At 41.0% G+C, this 12,644-nt stretch overlaps 1 protein-coding gene across 1 annotated transcript in view; it reads right to left on the bottom strand.

Moving 5' to 3' along the window:
- Positions 1-252: 252 nt before the first annotated feature.
- LOC147873165 (kelch-like protein 10) overlaps positions 253-12,644 on the bottom strand; it is a 38,056-nt gene continuing 25,664 nt past the window's right edge. The window contains exons 8-10 of the mRNA XM_087353062.1: positions 3,131-3,292; positions 2,097-2,289; positions 253-593 (exon numbers count right to left, since the gene is read on the bottom strand). Coding sequence (XP_087209188.1) covers positions 389-593; positions 2,097-2,289; positions 3,131-3,292 — 560 coding nt within the window. The 3' untranslated portion in view covers positions 253-388. The remainder of the gene's footprint in view (positions 594-2,096; positions 2,290-3,130; positions 3,293-12,644) is intronic.

A 12,644-nucleotide genomic window follows, 5' to 3' on the forward strand; every position in this document is an offset into this window, starting at 1 on the left:
CAATAACACCACCTCAACAATAATGTTATATTAATAATATCTAAACACAACTTCCATAAAATATACTGAGAAAGATGATAAAATTATAAAATTGTAAAAACTATAAATAATTGTAATTTGAGTTTAAAAGTTTATAATTTACACCTGATGACGGTTTGATAAACCGAAACATGTTGTGAATGTTCCGATGTAAATCGAATGCTCGATATGGAACATAAGACGATATTTTAATAATTTTAATTATCTTATCTTACTATTTTTATTGTGATTTGACGGTAAACAAATATAATAATTATTTTAATTAATATCACAATATGACTATACTATCTCATAAAATTAATGTGTTCGTCGTGATTGTAATCAACTGCAAATTACTGATTTTCCCAATCTAACATTCTTTTACGTTTCGCCTCCTTCTTTTTAGCGTTTCTCCTTCTTCTTCTTCTTCTTTTACGTTTCTCCTCCTTTTTTTACGATTCTCCTCCATCAGTTTGTCTTTGTGTTTGTAGGCGTAATCGCTTGCCTTCGGTAGGTTCTCGATGACACAAGTCGACATCCCGTGTCTACGAACATTCATGTCTGCCGCCTTTTGCCTGCAATTTGAGATATTGAAAGTGAAAACAAACAATCTTCCATCATCCATCAGTGTTATCTACACTCAAGACAATTTTTACCACATTTCGCGGACAGAGTTAAAGAAAATATGCAGCTCAACATGCGATGATGTAACTCATGAAGGAATGCGTCTTCTACAATAAATAATTTATTAATATAAATTTAAAAAAATGTAATTTGAATGTCAGTGTAATTATGTAAAAAAACTATCAATTTTCTTAAAAATATATATATACTTTTACTTCTGGGGTTATAAATATCAGAGATTTGGGTCTAGAATAAGTATAAAAGAATTATCTTTGCGAGTCGTAAAATGTTTTGTCCTAAAAATATCTATGGCTGATGGGTTGGCTCTGTCTTTGGGTTGAATGGGAAACTGCTTGAAGCTAAGGGCACAGCTTCCACCGAAATGTCGTTGCTTGTATTTTGTTTCCTGACAACCTTAACAAAAATTCCTCCGAACGGAATTCATTCCCACACCATATTTCAGAACAGTTCCCACGTGATCTTTCTTTCACTCATGCGCACAGAACACCGGCCATATTGCTATTATAACGTAATACATTTTATTACATCAAAGTGGAGGGAGAGGTTATGACTATTTTAAAACGCTGTCAAATGACTTGTATTCTGGCTAGCGACGTTTGATAAACTTCATTAAGCCATTAACTTCGGTCAGAATAATAAATTTAATCTTAAATTTTATTTGGGGAGATAAGCGTGTCTTGTTTGAGACACGCGCCCATGACAATATTTCCCTCTTTTAGCAATACATTTTCAAAAAATATTTTGTCCCAACAAAAATAGTTCTGGAGAGGTTCTGCTACACGTAAGACAGACACAAACCAAAATTAAATGAATTTCCTAGGGATTTCTGGCTCTTGCACAAACAAGTATGAAGAAATATGGCTTCTGGGAAGTTTTTGGAGCTCCTTACTCACTCCATCAACAGAGGGCAGGAGACTGCATGGTCAAACACGCCAAGGAACAGCCATTTTGAAATTAACTTCCATCAGAAATGGGAACAAGAGGCGGTAGGCGTCGTTAAACCTGAAACTGGCCTAACACTTTGACGAAAGCGGAAGATTGTGGCGATGCTGATGTGCTGAACGCCAGAAACTTCCTGCCCGAGAGAGTGCCACTGATCAAATAAACTTAGTCAAAGAGATTCTTATTAATGCAGTCACAGTTTACGTCTGATTAGCATTTCCTAGTCATTAGCCCTCTGATTTAACCAATCAGCTTGACCGCAACCTCGCCCCGCCTCCTTTCATTCTACACCCTTAACCATCCATTTTTCGCGCGCTTATTCGAGGCTCTGAGTAAGCAGTGAGAACCTCTGAAACGTCGGTCACTATAAGGCGCTGCATCCACAAGATCGCGGAAATCCTGACCGGAAATGATTCACTTCCTAGTGCTTTTCGAAAGTTACAGTTTGTGATTATACAGCCCTGAACAACCAAACAAACAAAGAAACAAACCATCGATTTTCCTTGTCATTGAAACATGCGACGTCTTGGTTATCATAATCATTGATGACGAAGATCATATCGTCCATCACTTGTGCTTTTAATTTATGACCATAGAAGTTCATGGCAGGGATTTCGGTCCACGTGTCTTCTGCAGGGTCGTACGTTTCGGTACTGAGTTCAAATGATGTCAAGTTGTGTCCTCCTGCACACACACATTCAGTAACAGGTCACAGGATATAAAAAAACTACCAAACGTTAAATTATTCTAACCCCATTCAGCGGCGCCCTTCTTGATTTTCATTACTCTGTCAAATGACCACAAAATGTTTGGCCTTTCTGGAGCCACTACCTTATTCACAAGAGCCTGTCTGTCTGTTCCCACATACTCTAGTTCAATAAAACATTTTAATATTATCCTTCCTTTTAAGACTATGTATCACAAGTGGTATCTTACCTTCAACATTACCAATTATAACTTTCAAGATGTTTGTATTTCTCGTATCTTCGATGCTTCACACTCCGTCCGTCTTACCCAACGGACTTTACGCTCTTAAAATTTGTTAATCCGTAAACGGAACGAATGAATAAAATACAACAAAGAAAACTAATTCCCTTTTGCAGTGTTAATATTAGTACCAGGAACGAAATTAAGGATGAAATAGCTAAAATATTATTTTCGTACTTGTAGCAGCAGGAAATTGCGCCTGACATCTGTTGTATACTTCATGAAACTGCGTGAGAAAGTAGCCTTAAATATCAACACAAGATGGCGTTACACAAACAAGTGACGAAATGCAAAGACTGCGAAGGGACTGCTTTAAACCATCGGCTTTTTGAGGATAACAGCGAGGCAAACTGGAATTTCCTTGCTACAAGAACAAAATATTTACCTTTAAACCTGGGACTCTGTGAAAAATAGGGTATTCGTTAGTTGAAATGCCACAAGAGATTATACAATGTTAGTTAGTTAGTTACAACACATTTCACAATAGAAAGTTCTGTAAGGACAGAGCAGCATCACTCAGAATGTCCAGAGTTCTCACCTAGGGCGTACAGATAGCCATGGAAGGCGACGCAAGTAAGATCGTAACGTTCAGTAAGCATTGGTGCAACGAACGTCCATCGGTTGGTGTCTGGGTCATAGACTTCCACCGAGTTTAGATAATTGAAAAGATTAACACGTCCACCAGCGACGTATATTTTGTCTGCAAAAACAAATTAGCCATATGACACAAACTTTACACATATTTGGTGTAGGGAGAGACATTAAACTGCTCCGTGCAGAGCACAGACATGGGACAATTCGTACTTACACTTGTAAATCTAATAAGACACCCTTCGAGTCACAGAAACTGCATGATATGTGTTATATGATAGCAAGTTTGATAGTTTGATGGTTATTTGAATTCACTCCGTGTGCACACTAAAAGGCAGAAGACGACGCACAGGGACAGCTTACGAGAGCAGAAGAAACCATCACGCACTCAGAACTTCAAGCCGTTGCAGTCTGTGAAATAACGAAGTCCGTAGCACGGATAAAAGAAAGGGATAATGAAAGAATATGGGACGATTGAGGGAGGGAAACTAAGATCAAGAGCGAAGAGAAATGCCTTGATGATGTTCGTCTGAAACGTCGGCAGAAGCCAAATGACAGCCATCTCCGTACTAGCCACCGTGAGAACCTCAAATCCCGCGATTCCTTCAACCGTTCTTGCGATGTCACACGCGGACAGACAGACAGACGCCTCGCCTTCTTCACTAATTCACAAATTTCTGTTTCACAGGATTTACGTACCATTCAGTACAGCCGCACTTAAATCGGATCGCCCTGTGTTCATTGGAGCGATCAAAGACCACTCGTTCGTCTTGCAGTCGTATCTTTCCGCTGTTCTGTGATCTTCATGATACTCGTAACCACCCATGGCGTACACTGAACCTCGCAGAACAGCCACACTGAAAAGACATCTGAAACGATAAAAGTACACGCTTTGCTATGCTCATTTATTGCTGATTCAGATGCATTTCCGCTCGCAGAACGCAATTGTTCGCTCGTCAGTGTTAAATCTTAATTCAGACGAATTAACAAGTAAATCGCATTCTTAAAACCAAAATTGTTGCAAATGTCCTCCTGTATGTGAGTGGTACAATTTTACATCTCCTGCCCAGATTTATATCTTGACTTAGGGAGCGACTACCAGCTTTTGAGGAAGGACTCTGTTCCAAGGACTTAATCAGCTACCAAGCTGCATCTTACCTGTATTTAGTAAGCATAGGCGCCACCTCGCGGCATGTCTTCGTAGCAGCGTTAAAGCAGAAACATGAGCTTAAATCTTCAAAGCCGCAGTCGTAACCACCGATGACGTAAATGTCGAAACCAACCACTGCCGTGCGATGGTTGGCTCGCGGACTGATCCAGTCGACCCCTTCCACCTGCAGGAAGGACAGGTTATGTTCTTATGTTTCTTTGGGTCATTCGGTCTATTGAAGTGAAGTCCTTACGTTAGAGTTCAGGCGACCAACCACCGGAGCAGAGGTGCAACCCCCAACAGTGGACCGAAATTGCTACACCTTGGTGGGAGGCACTCGACAAAGACCTTGAGAAATTAACTATGAGAGGCGGAGGAAACAGGATGACCCGAAGAGAAGCTCTCGTCAAGTTCGACAGACAAACGTAGAATTAATTTCTGATCAACAGCTGACATTTCAGGTTCGTACTTTGGAAAGGACAGATGTTGGTGTTTTGGGTTTTATCGACGCAAAAATGGAGGCAGTACGTCCATGATTTAGCCTAAATAAACAATTATTTGGTGAAAAGAAGAAAAAAGGAGAAAAAGTAGTTTTTCTCGGAAGCGTCATTTAACAAGGCACGGTAAGAGTAGAAATTTTACGCAACTCACCACAGTCCACCGGTCTGCTCGTGCGTCGTAGGCTTCGATCACATGTATAGGGTCTGCCTTGCGACTCCCATCAATAGCAAACAGAATGTCCTGTGGGATTCGCGGGTAGGCAATCCTTGGTGTCACGAGGTCCTTGCCTTCCTTCGTCACCATTTCTGAGTCGTGCAGAAACGCGAGCGTCCCCGAGATCACGGGTTTGCACTCCTCATTTTCCGTCACGTAAGGGTGCTTTGACACCTGTTGAACAGTTCAATGTGGACCTTATAAATTTTAGGAAGGGATCCCATGTTCCATTGCAGAGGAAACAAGAAATTCACACATAATTTGGTTCTTAAATCACCGAAATAGACAATGACATATACGGGATAATATGTTTTTTGGTTTATGTAACGACGCTCTTAACAACTGCACAGGTTGAGGAGAGAAGCAAAATCAAGGTTAAATCGACCTTAGAGAAAAATATTGAAATGTGTTTCAGCCGAAACTTAAATACTTCAGTAAGTGTTGCGTTTTGAGTTACATTAAAAAATGTAATTTATTTCTCGTCTCTCCCGTGCGATCACCACATTCTTTTTGATTCGATAATTTTAATTAATCGTCAAAATTAAGTAGCAGCAAAGAAAATTATGACAATTGTTTGTTTCGAGTGCCAAGGGAGGCAACCTTCTGCATGTTGATGGTTGGGGTGGAAGGTCCGTCAACACAACAGCGTGGGGTTATGGGCTCATTGTCTATTACGAGCCATTGCATGTTTCGACCTTAATTAGTCATCATCAGGTGGTTCTCTTTAAGTGTTGGAAACTAGTAGATACGAATGGTAAGTTGTAAAGACATTTGACGCAGATAACATTTTCATGGATCCGTGCGATTCTTTCACAAATATTCGTAAGAGGTGAGTGGCTGAAATCACAGGGCATTTGACCTTGAATAGAAACTTTTTTCCCTCTCGGGTTAAAGCGCATGGTGAAATGGAAGAAGGAATATGGCTGCTTCGTGAGATTACGTTTAAAATATTTGAATGTTTAAGCTGTCTATTAATTTGAAGCCCCTGGGATAATTTACTCTTGGATGTGGAAAGAAGTTTTCTTGCTGAACTTTTCGGATATCTGTTGTCCCTATGTGGTCAATCAGCTACAGATTATCATGCTAAGTGTTCATCGTCTGAGATGCGTGAAATTGTTATAGAAGCTAAGACCCGATTCTTATGGCAGTAGAAACTTTGATTAAGTCGAACGCTGCGCCAGAAGACGTGATTTATCAGTTGGAGGATTTTCCTGTTCGAGCTGAGTGGACGTTTGAATGTAGATGACGGTGGAATGCTGTAGTTGAACTGAAAAAGGCAATGGATCGTAATGAACGCTGAGACTGTAATCAAAGATTGTAGCGCAGACGATGAATAAAAGACGATTATTAACTGGAACAACATTTCTGCATAAAAGGACGAATCGAATATTTGTTTTGCACATACACACGCGTATGCGAGCGTGTTACCAGCGGCATTCCACATGTAGTTATTGTAACCATGGCAACTAAGTTAATCTGCAGATGTCTTACGCAGCAAATTTTGCGCGGAATAAGGAATTCAAAACATTGTACAATTTTCACGAAATCATTGTAACATTTTAACCAGAATTGGAATGTGTCAACAGATTCTGTTAAAACGTATCAGTATTAAATCTAATGAACGAGCTGGAACTGCGGACAGACAGACAGACAGACAGACGGGCTTACACGTGTCGAAGAAAAAGGCTCACAATTTGCATTAATTAGTTACGAACACATGTGAATATGGAATTTAAAATGCGGGCTTTACTACCAACAAACATCCACAATTTCATGGGCATACTGACCTCCTCCTTGAAAATTTTTGCGTCAAGGAGTCCCAGTCTGACGCCCATCAAAAGACCCGCGATTTGACCTTTCCTATTGTCTGGGTCGTGGTTGATCCATCGGAGAATGCACTCCCACACAACTCTCTCGTCCTTCACGTTCAGTTTATCGGCCTCGATTATCTCTTGCAGCTCCTCTACAGGCAGTTCCAAAAGTTCTTTGCTCTGCTGAGACACTTCCACGAAGTTGCGTTGAACGAAGCGACGAGCGTGACTCTCGAGGTCGGCGCAGGAGTGAGACCTGCGACAGCGTGGTTAAGAGCCGTCTGAAAATCGATCTTCTTCGGACTCTCACACATTGAAATACTGAAGCAAGAACTGGATTCTCAACTATTTGCACACCACAGTATTTCGCTTGCAGTTTTTGCCTTAGCCCTTGAAGCCCGAATGAGCGAGACTGAGAGCAGACACGTGGAGAGGCAACGGTGAGAGACGCTCCGTTTAACCGGGGCAAAATAGAAAGTTTTCGGCTCTGAAGGTTCCCAGGCAATGCCCGCTTGTCTTCGTGATAAGATTATAGGTTGAAACAAGGACACGCAAGTGAAGAAGGCAATGAGGTGAGGAGTGTAGAATTTTGAATTCTGTTCTTAACCTTGGCGGAACGACGTTTTGGTAACTGCGTGTGTTAATCCCGTGAAACCTCGTGTAACCGGACTAAATGGGGGGAACCACGTGTCTGATGAGCGGGGCGAAGGGGAACGTGGACATGGAATTGAACAAATAAGTTGAGACTCAATACAGATTTTAGTCGCTAGCGAATGATGCAGGCGTGTCGCACGCACCAGCCGACGGCGAGTGTCACTCGTGAGCGCAACTCGAGGGAGTCCCTGTACTAAAAGAGTGAATTTATCAGTCATTCTGTCCATCGCATGAAGTGGAAGTTGTGACATGATTCTGCCGATGTCAGTTGATTTGATTCCTATGTTGTCCTGAACAAGAAGGAGTAAGGGTTCAGCTTCTACGGGAACCAGAGGGTCGGTCTTTGTCTTTGCCGCATAATAACGACTTCTCTAAATGTCTTGAAGTGTTCATAATAATCAGCAAAATCTGGGTGTGAAGTTAGATCAATGAACTGTACCGCGTGGACATCGATTTAAACACTCTCCCCGGTGGAATCCAATCCCAACCGATCTGGTTGAAATTCGGTCGCTTAATGCGGGAATCGGATAATCGAGGCTCGGTTAACAGAGGTTTAGCTGTATGCAGAAATATGTGGGGCTGAATGTTGATTTTGGTGTTGGGAGGATTATGTGAGAAGCAAGGAATTCCGCAGGGGAAGAAACAGAAAAGGATTTCGAGAGAAAGACAAATTTAATTATGACCCTGCAATTGGTCGAGTTTAACGTTCCACGTGGTGAAATTATTCATCTGCTGGTCATAATGACGATCAAAACATACGCAGTTAATCAGAATATTTAAATTACAGGCACGTTAATAACAAAATGCCAACGCATAATAATTTGCCCAATCCTCAGTAAGAGGCTTTAATCTTCGACCCGGCACTCGGCTGCTCTCTTGAGTAAAGCTGATTCGCTCCAGCGACGAAGTCTGGCGTCACAGCAAATGACAAATGAACATCAATTACCTTGCGACACGCAAGATGCCGATACACTTGTCGACGGCCATCGCGTCCATGAGGAATTCGCAGCAGAGTTCAGTAACGCCTGGTACCCACAAGTAGTCAGCCGTCACGAGCAGTTGACGCGCGTTGTCGGAGCGGAAGTCCAACTCGCGAGAATAAACATAATCCAGTATCTGGGCCATCATGTCCGAGCTAATTCCGTAGAGGAGAACATCAGTTACCTCACTGGTGTGCAGTGATGTTGTGAAGAGAGTCCTGAAACGTCGATTTGGAAAAACGGCGAGCAGAAAATTACAGGTCATGCGCATAAAGTTTCAGTTTTTTTTTACTCACGTAGCCAAATAAAAGTATCCTTTCGTCAATGTGGAGGATGAATTTTTGTTACCTGAATAAATAAAAAAATCCCAGAATGTGTACGAATGGGACCGGATTAACTGCGAGAGGTTCAAGAGCGGGCGAAGGCTTATAAGATTTTAACTTAAAAATCGGAAAGCAAGCAGCGAACATTTGAACTATGGAATAGCCACCCTCGTTTCTTACTTACCCTTGACGCCTTCAAGAGATATCTGAAGTTATAACAACCCCTACAGATATTTTAAAGCCAACGCAAATATTTCAACACACATCGCGGGCTGTACATTCCACTGATTGATCAGTTCGTGATATGAAATCTATTTGTTCTGTAAAAACATTTTCCCGACAATAAACAACTTAAAAGAAAAGCCCATGTTTCTATGTGACCTTTAAGAAACAAACAATTTCCTATTACAAATTAAGGGCTTTGCAGTGCAAGACAAACCGAAAGATTTGATTGTCGGAAAACTGAAAGACGGCCACAGCTTGTAACATGACGTGAGAAACGTCTCTTGGAAAACAGAAGCAATGGCTCACGGTTAAAATTCATTTCTCATTTCGAGAACGCACCGCGATTTTATTTAAAACAAGCAAATTAACGTATGCATAAATTCTCGATCGATTCTCTCCTATCAATGAAACATTTCTCGCGAAGATCTTTGTTATAGTTTGTTTCAGACATAGCAACACACAGCAGCTTTCAATGTTCCGGGCATTACCAACTTTCTTCTGGATACAATAATTTATTTACCGTCTTTACACAAACTTAAAAATGTTGTTAAAATTACTTAAAATTATAACATTTTTCCTTAGATACTAGATCTTGTTACATTTTACATTGACGACATGTTTCGATGTTATCTCATCATCATCAGGTCAATCAATTAAAATCTGTTGCACTTCTTGCTCTGCGTATATTGAATTGTTTTATTTGTTTGCTTTTTTAAGTCTCTTCCATTAAATTTGAAGGCTGTGCCCGGATGATTTAAATCTGTAAAATTGATTTTAATTTTCAAATCGTGATTTTGGATAATGACATAGGAAATAGAATAACTTACTAATTTAAAGAGTTATTACGTAATATATCGTAATATAAGTAAAAGAAGTAAAAGAATCACAAAATAGTATTAAAAGCAGTAATTTTAAGTAATTTTAACAACATTTTTAAGTTTATGTAAAGACGGTAAATAAATTATTGTATTAATGAACACAAACATGACGCAATTAAGATATAAATTTCTTCTGGAATTTGTCGGTCGCCTTTATGTATTAAAACCAAGACGTTTTGGAAATGGATTCTAATTCTCCCTTCAGATCGATTGACTGTCACCTCGGTACAACCGCACTTAAAAATTAGTTCAAAAACCACGTACGTCTTCTGGGATGTTGTCTCGTAGAAATTATCGGACGTTTCAGAGGTGCTTACTGCCTCCATCATTAAGGAAAGAAGGCAGTAAGTACGCCTGAAATGCCACTCAGTTTCTACGGCGCAACGTCCAGAAGACATTCTTCTTCTTCTTCCTCTCCGCCGTGAGATTTCATGACAATGAACGAATAACAAAAGACATTCAGCCGTATAAAAATACAGGTTTCTGCATCAGAGGGGATAAAACATTTCACATACGAATTGACGTCTATTATGTCCTTAATTCACGTGTTAATAAACCACGTCAGTAAATAAACTAACCTGAAATATTCGCTACGCATCGACAGAATCACTCTGTGGACTGGAAAGACGCCGCCATCCTCCGACCTCAACACCGCGTCACACAAGAAGTTCCTCTCTCTCAGCTCGTTCAGACGGACCAATGCTTTGGTGCACGTGCACCTGCCGCCATCTTGCTCAGGACAGCCGCTTTCTCGCTTAATCTCCATCTCCTGAAAAGACAGTCGATCGCTGTTACAGGTTTTTCTTCACACTGACGCGTGTGCACATCAACTGGGAGTGACTGAGAGGGAACACGGTACTGAGAAGGATATGCGGTCCTGCGAGAGAGTTGCTGACAACGGAATGGTGAAAATTGCGTAATGTGGAGCTTTATAGATGTCTTCACTAATTAATAAATTGTAGGCTGTCAGATCAAGGGTGATTAGATGGGCTGGGCTTGTAGAACACATGACGGAGACAAGAAGTGCAACTGTTTAATCGGTAGACCTGAAAGGAAAAGGTCACTTGAGAGTCCTATGAGTTGCTGGGATAATATTAAAATGGATCTTAGAGGGTGGAGAATGAAGGTGTGGATTGTCTTCATCTGCTTGAGTATGTGGCTTAGAGGCGGGGTCTTGTAAACACGGACATGAAACTTCATGTTTCATAAAAGGCGAGGCATTTGATTACCTAGGCTTCTGTTAGATTCTCAAGCTGAGTTTGTTTCTTTTTTATAGAAATGCCTGTTGAAATTCAATACAAAATGACAAAGCTCTAAATGTGACTAATCTAACTAACTACCTAGACGGCTTACGGAACACGAAGTTTCATCACCGAACTAACAAAAGCCCTCCACCGATCCCTGTCCTGGCCTAACAAAATCCAATCTCCTTCAACTCCTGTCTCCCACAGATCCCGCCTGAGATTATCCTCCCATCTACGTCTAGGTCTCCCCAGTGACCTCTTCTACCCAGGCTTTCCAAAAATACCCGGTGCACACCTCTCGCCCCATCCGTGCACTCCACATGCCCCGCACATCTCACTCTTCTTGGCTTAATCACCCTGAAGGTGTGACTGATTCAGGCAATATTAAGTCATGCCGCGTGTTTGTCATCACTCGCTTAAAGTTAAATCTTCTTTTATGTAAACTACGTAGACATTACGTATAAAATATCAATGTAATCCATAAAGTCTTAGATGCTTCTACTTTCGTGAACCGATTTTAAAAAATTACGAATAGAATATGCCGTAGAAATTGCGTGACTTTTGATGCAGGACCAGGCAGTTAAGAAATAAATTTTGCAAAAAGAAGGCTACACCTTTTCGTAAGCATAAAATTTTCGAGTTCTTCTCTCTCTGTAGAACTAAAAGTGCGTAAGAGCTTACATGATTAAGGACTTTCCTGCCTAAGTTAAACATTTATATAAACCACGAGCACAAAATGTAATTTAAATTTATGAAATAAATGCGATAATTACAGTTGGGAACAGTCACTACAGCTCTACGTTGTTCCAACGCATGCGTAGATCAGGCCTACATCACGCTACTCACACACTGCAATGAGCAAGATATTCTGTGAAAAGTCGATTGGTACTCGGCTCGTCGAAGAACAGCCCACTTCCTTTGCTGAACCAGAAGGCTCATCATCGTGTGTACAAAAGCCCGCCACCGGGGTCTATCCTGAGCCAGTTGCATCCAGTTCACTCCATTGAGACCCATCTCCCTAAGATCCATCTTAATGTTATCCTCATACTGACGCCGAGGTCTTCTCAGAGGTCTCCTCCCTTCAGGCCTTGTAAACACTCAACTTACCCCAACAACATCGGGTGAGGAGCTCGTCATGCATTTTCTCTCTTATCTGTCCCACTCCCGTTTTGAGTCCAAACATCTTCCTCAACACTTTGTTCTCAGAGACCCTCAGTCTGTGTTCCTCCCTCAAAGTGACAGACCACGTTTTGCACCCATAAATTCTTTGCACTCAATAATAGCAAACATTCCCCGGATTTTATCTGCTGATGTAGGGAGATAATGAGAGGGAGATTCGTCGATAATTAGGCTTTTAAATCCGAAATAAGAATTCTTCGCGGTTCCCTAAAACGCTTTAATAATGTCGATGTATCAAGAGATGTAAAGTGTTAGAATTATTGTTCAGAATATAAACCCCACTTCTTAGCATCGACATATTTT

This window comes from Zootermopsis nevadensis, unplaced genomic scaffold (assembly GCF_977971745.1).
Source record: "Zootermopsis nevadensis isolate Lab colony 2312 unplaced genomic scaffold, Znev_1.0 Znev_ptg000021l, whole genome shotgun sequence".
Classification (NCBI taxonomy): Eukaryota; Metazoa; Arthropoda; class Insecta; order Blattodea; family Termopsidae; genus Zootermopsis; species Zootermopsis nevadensis.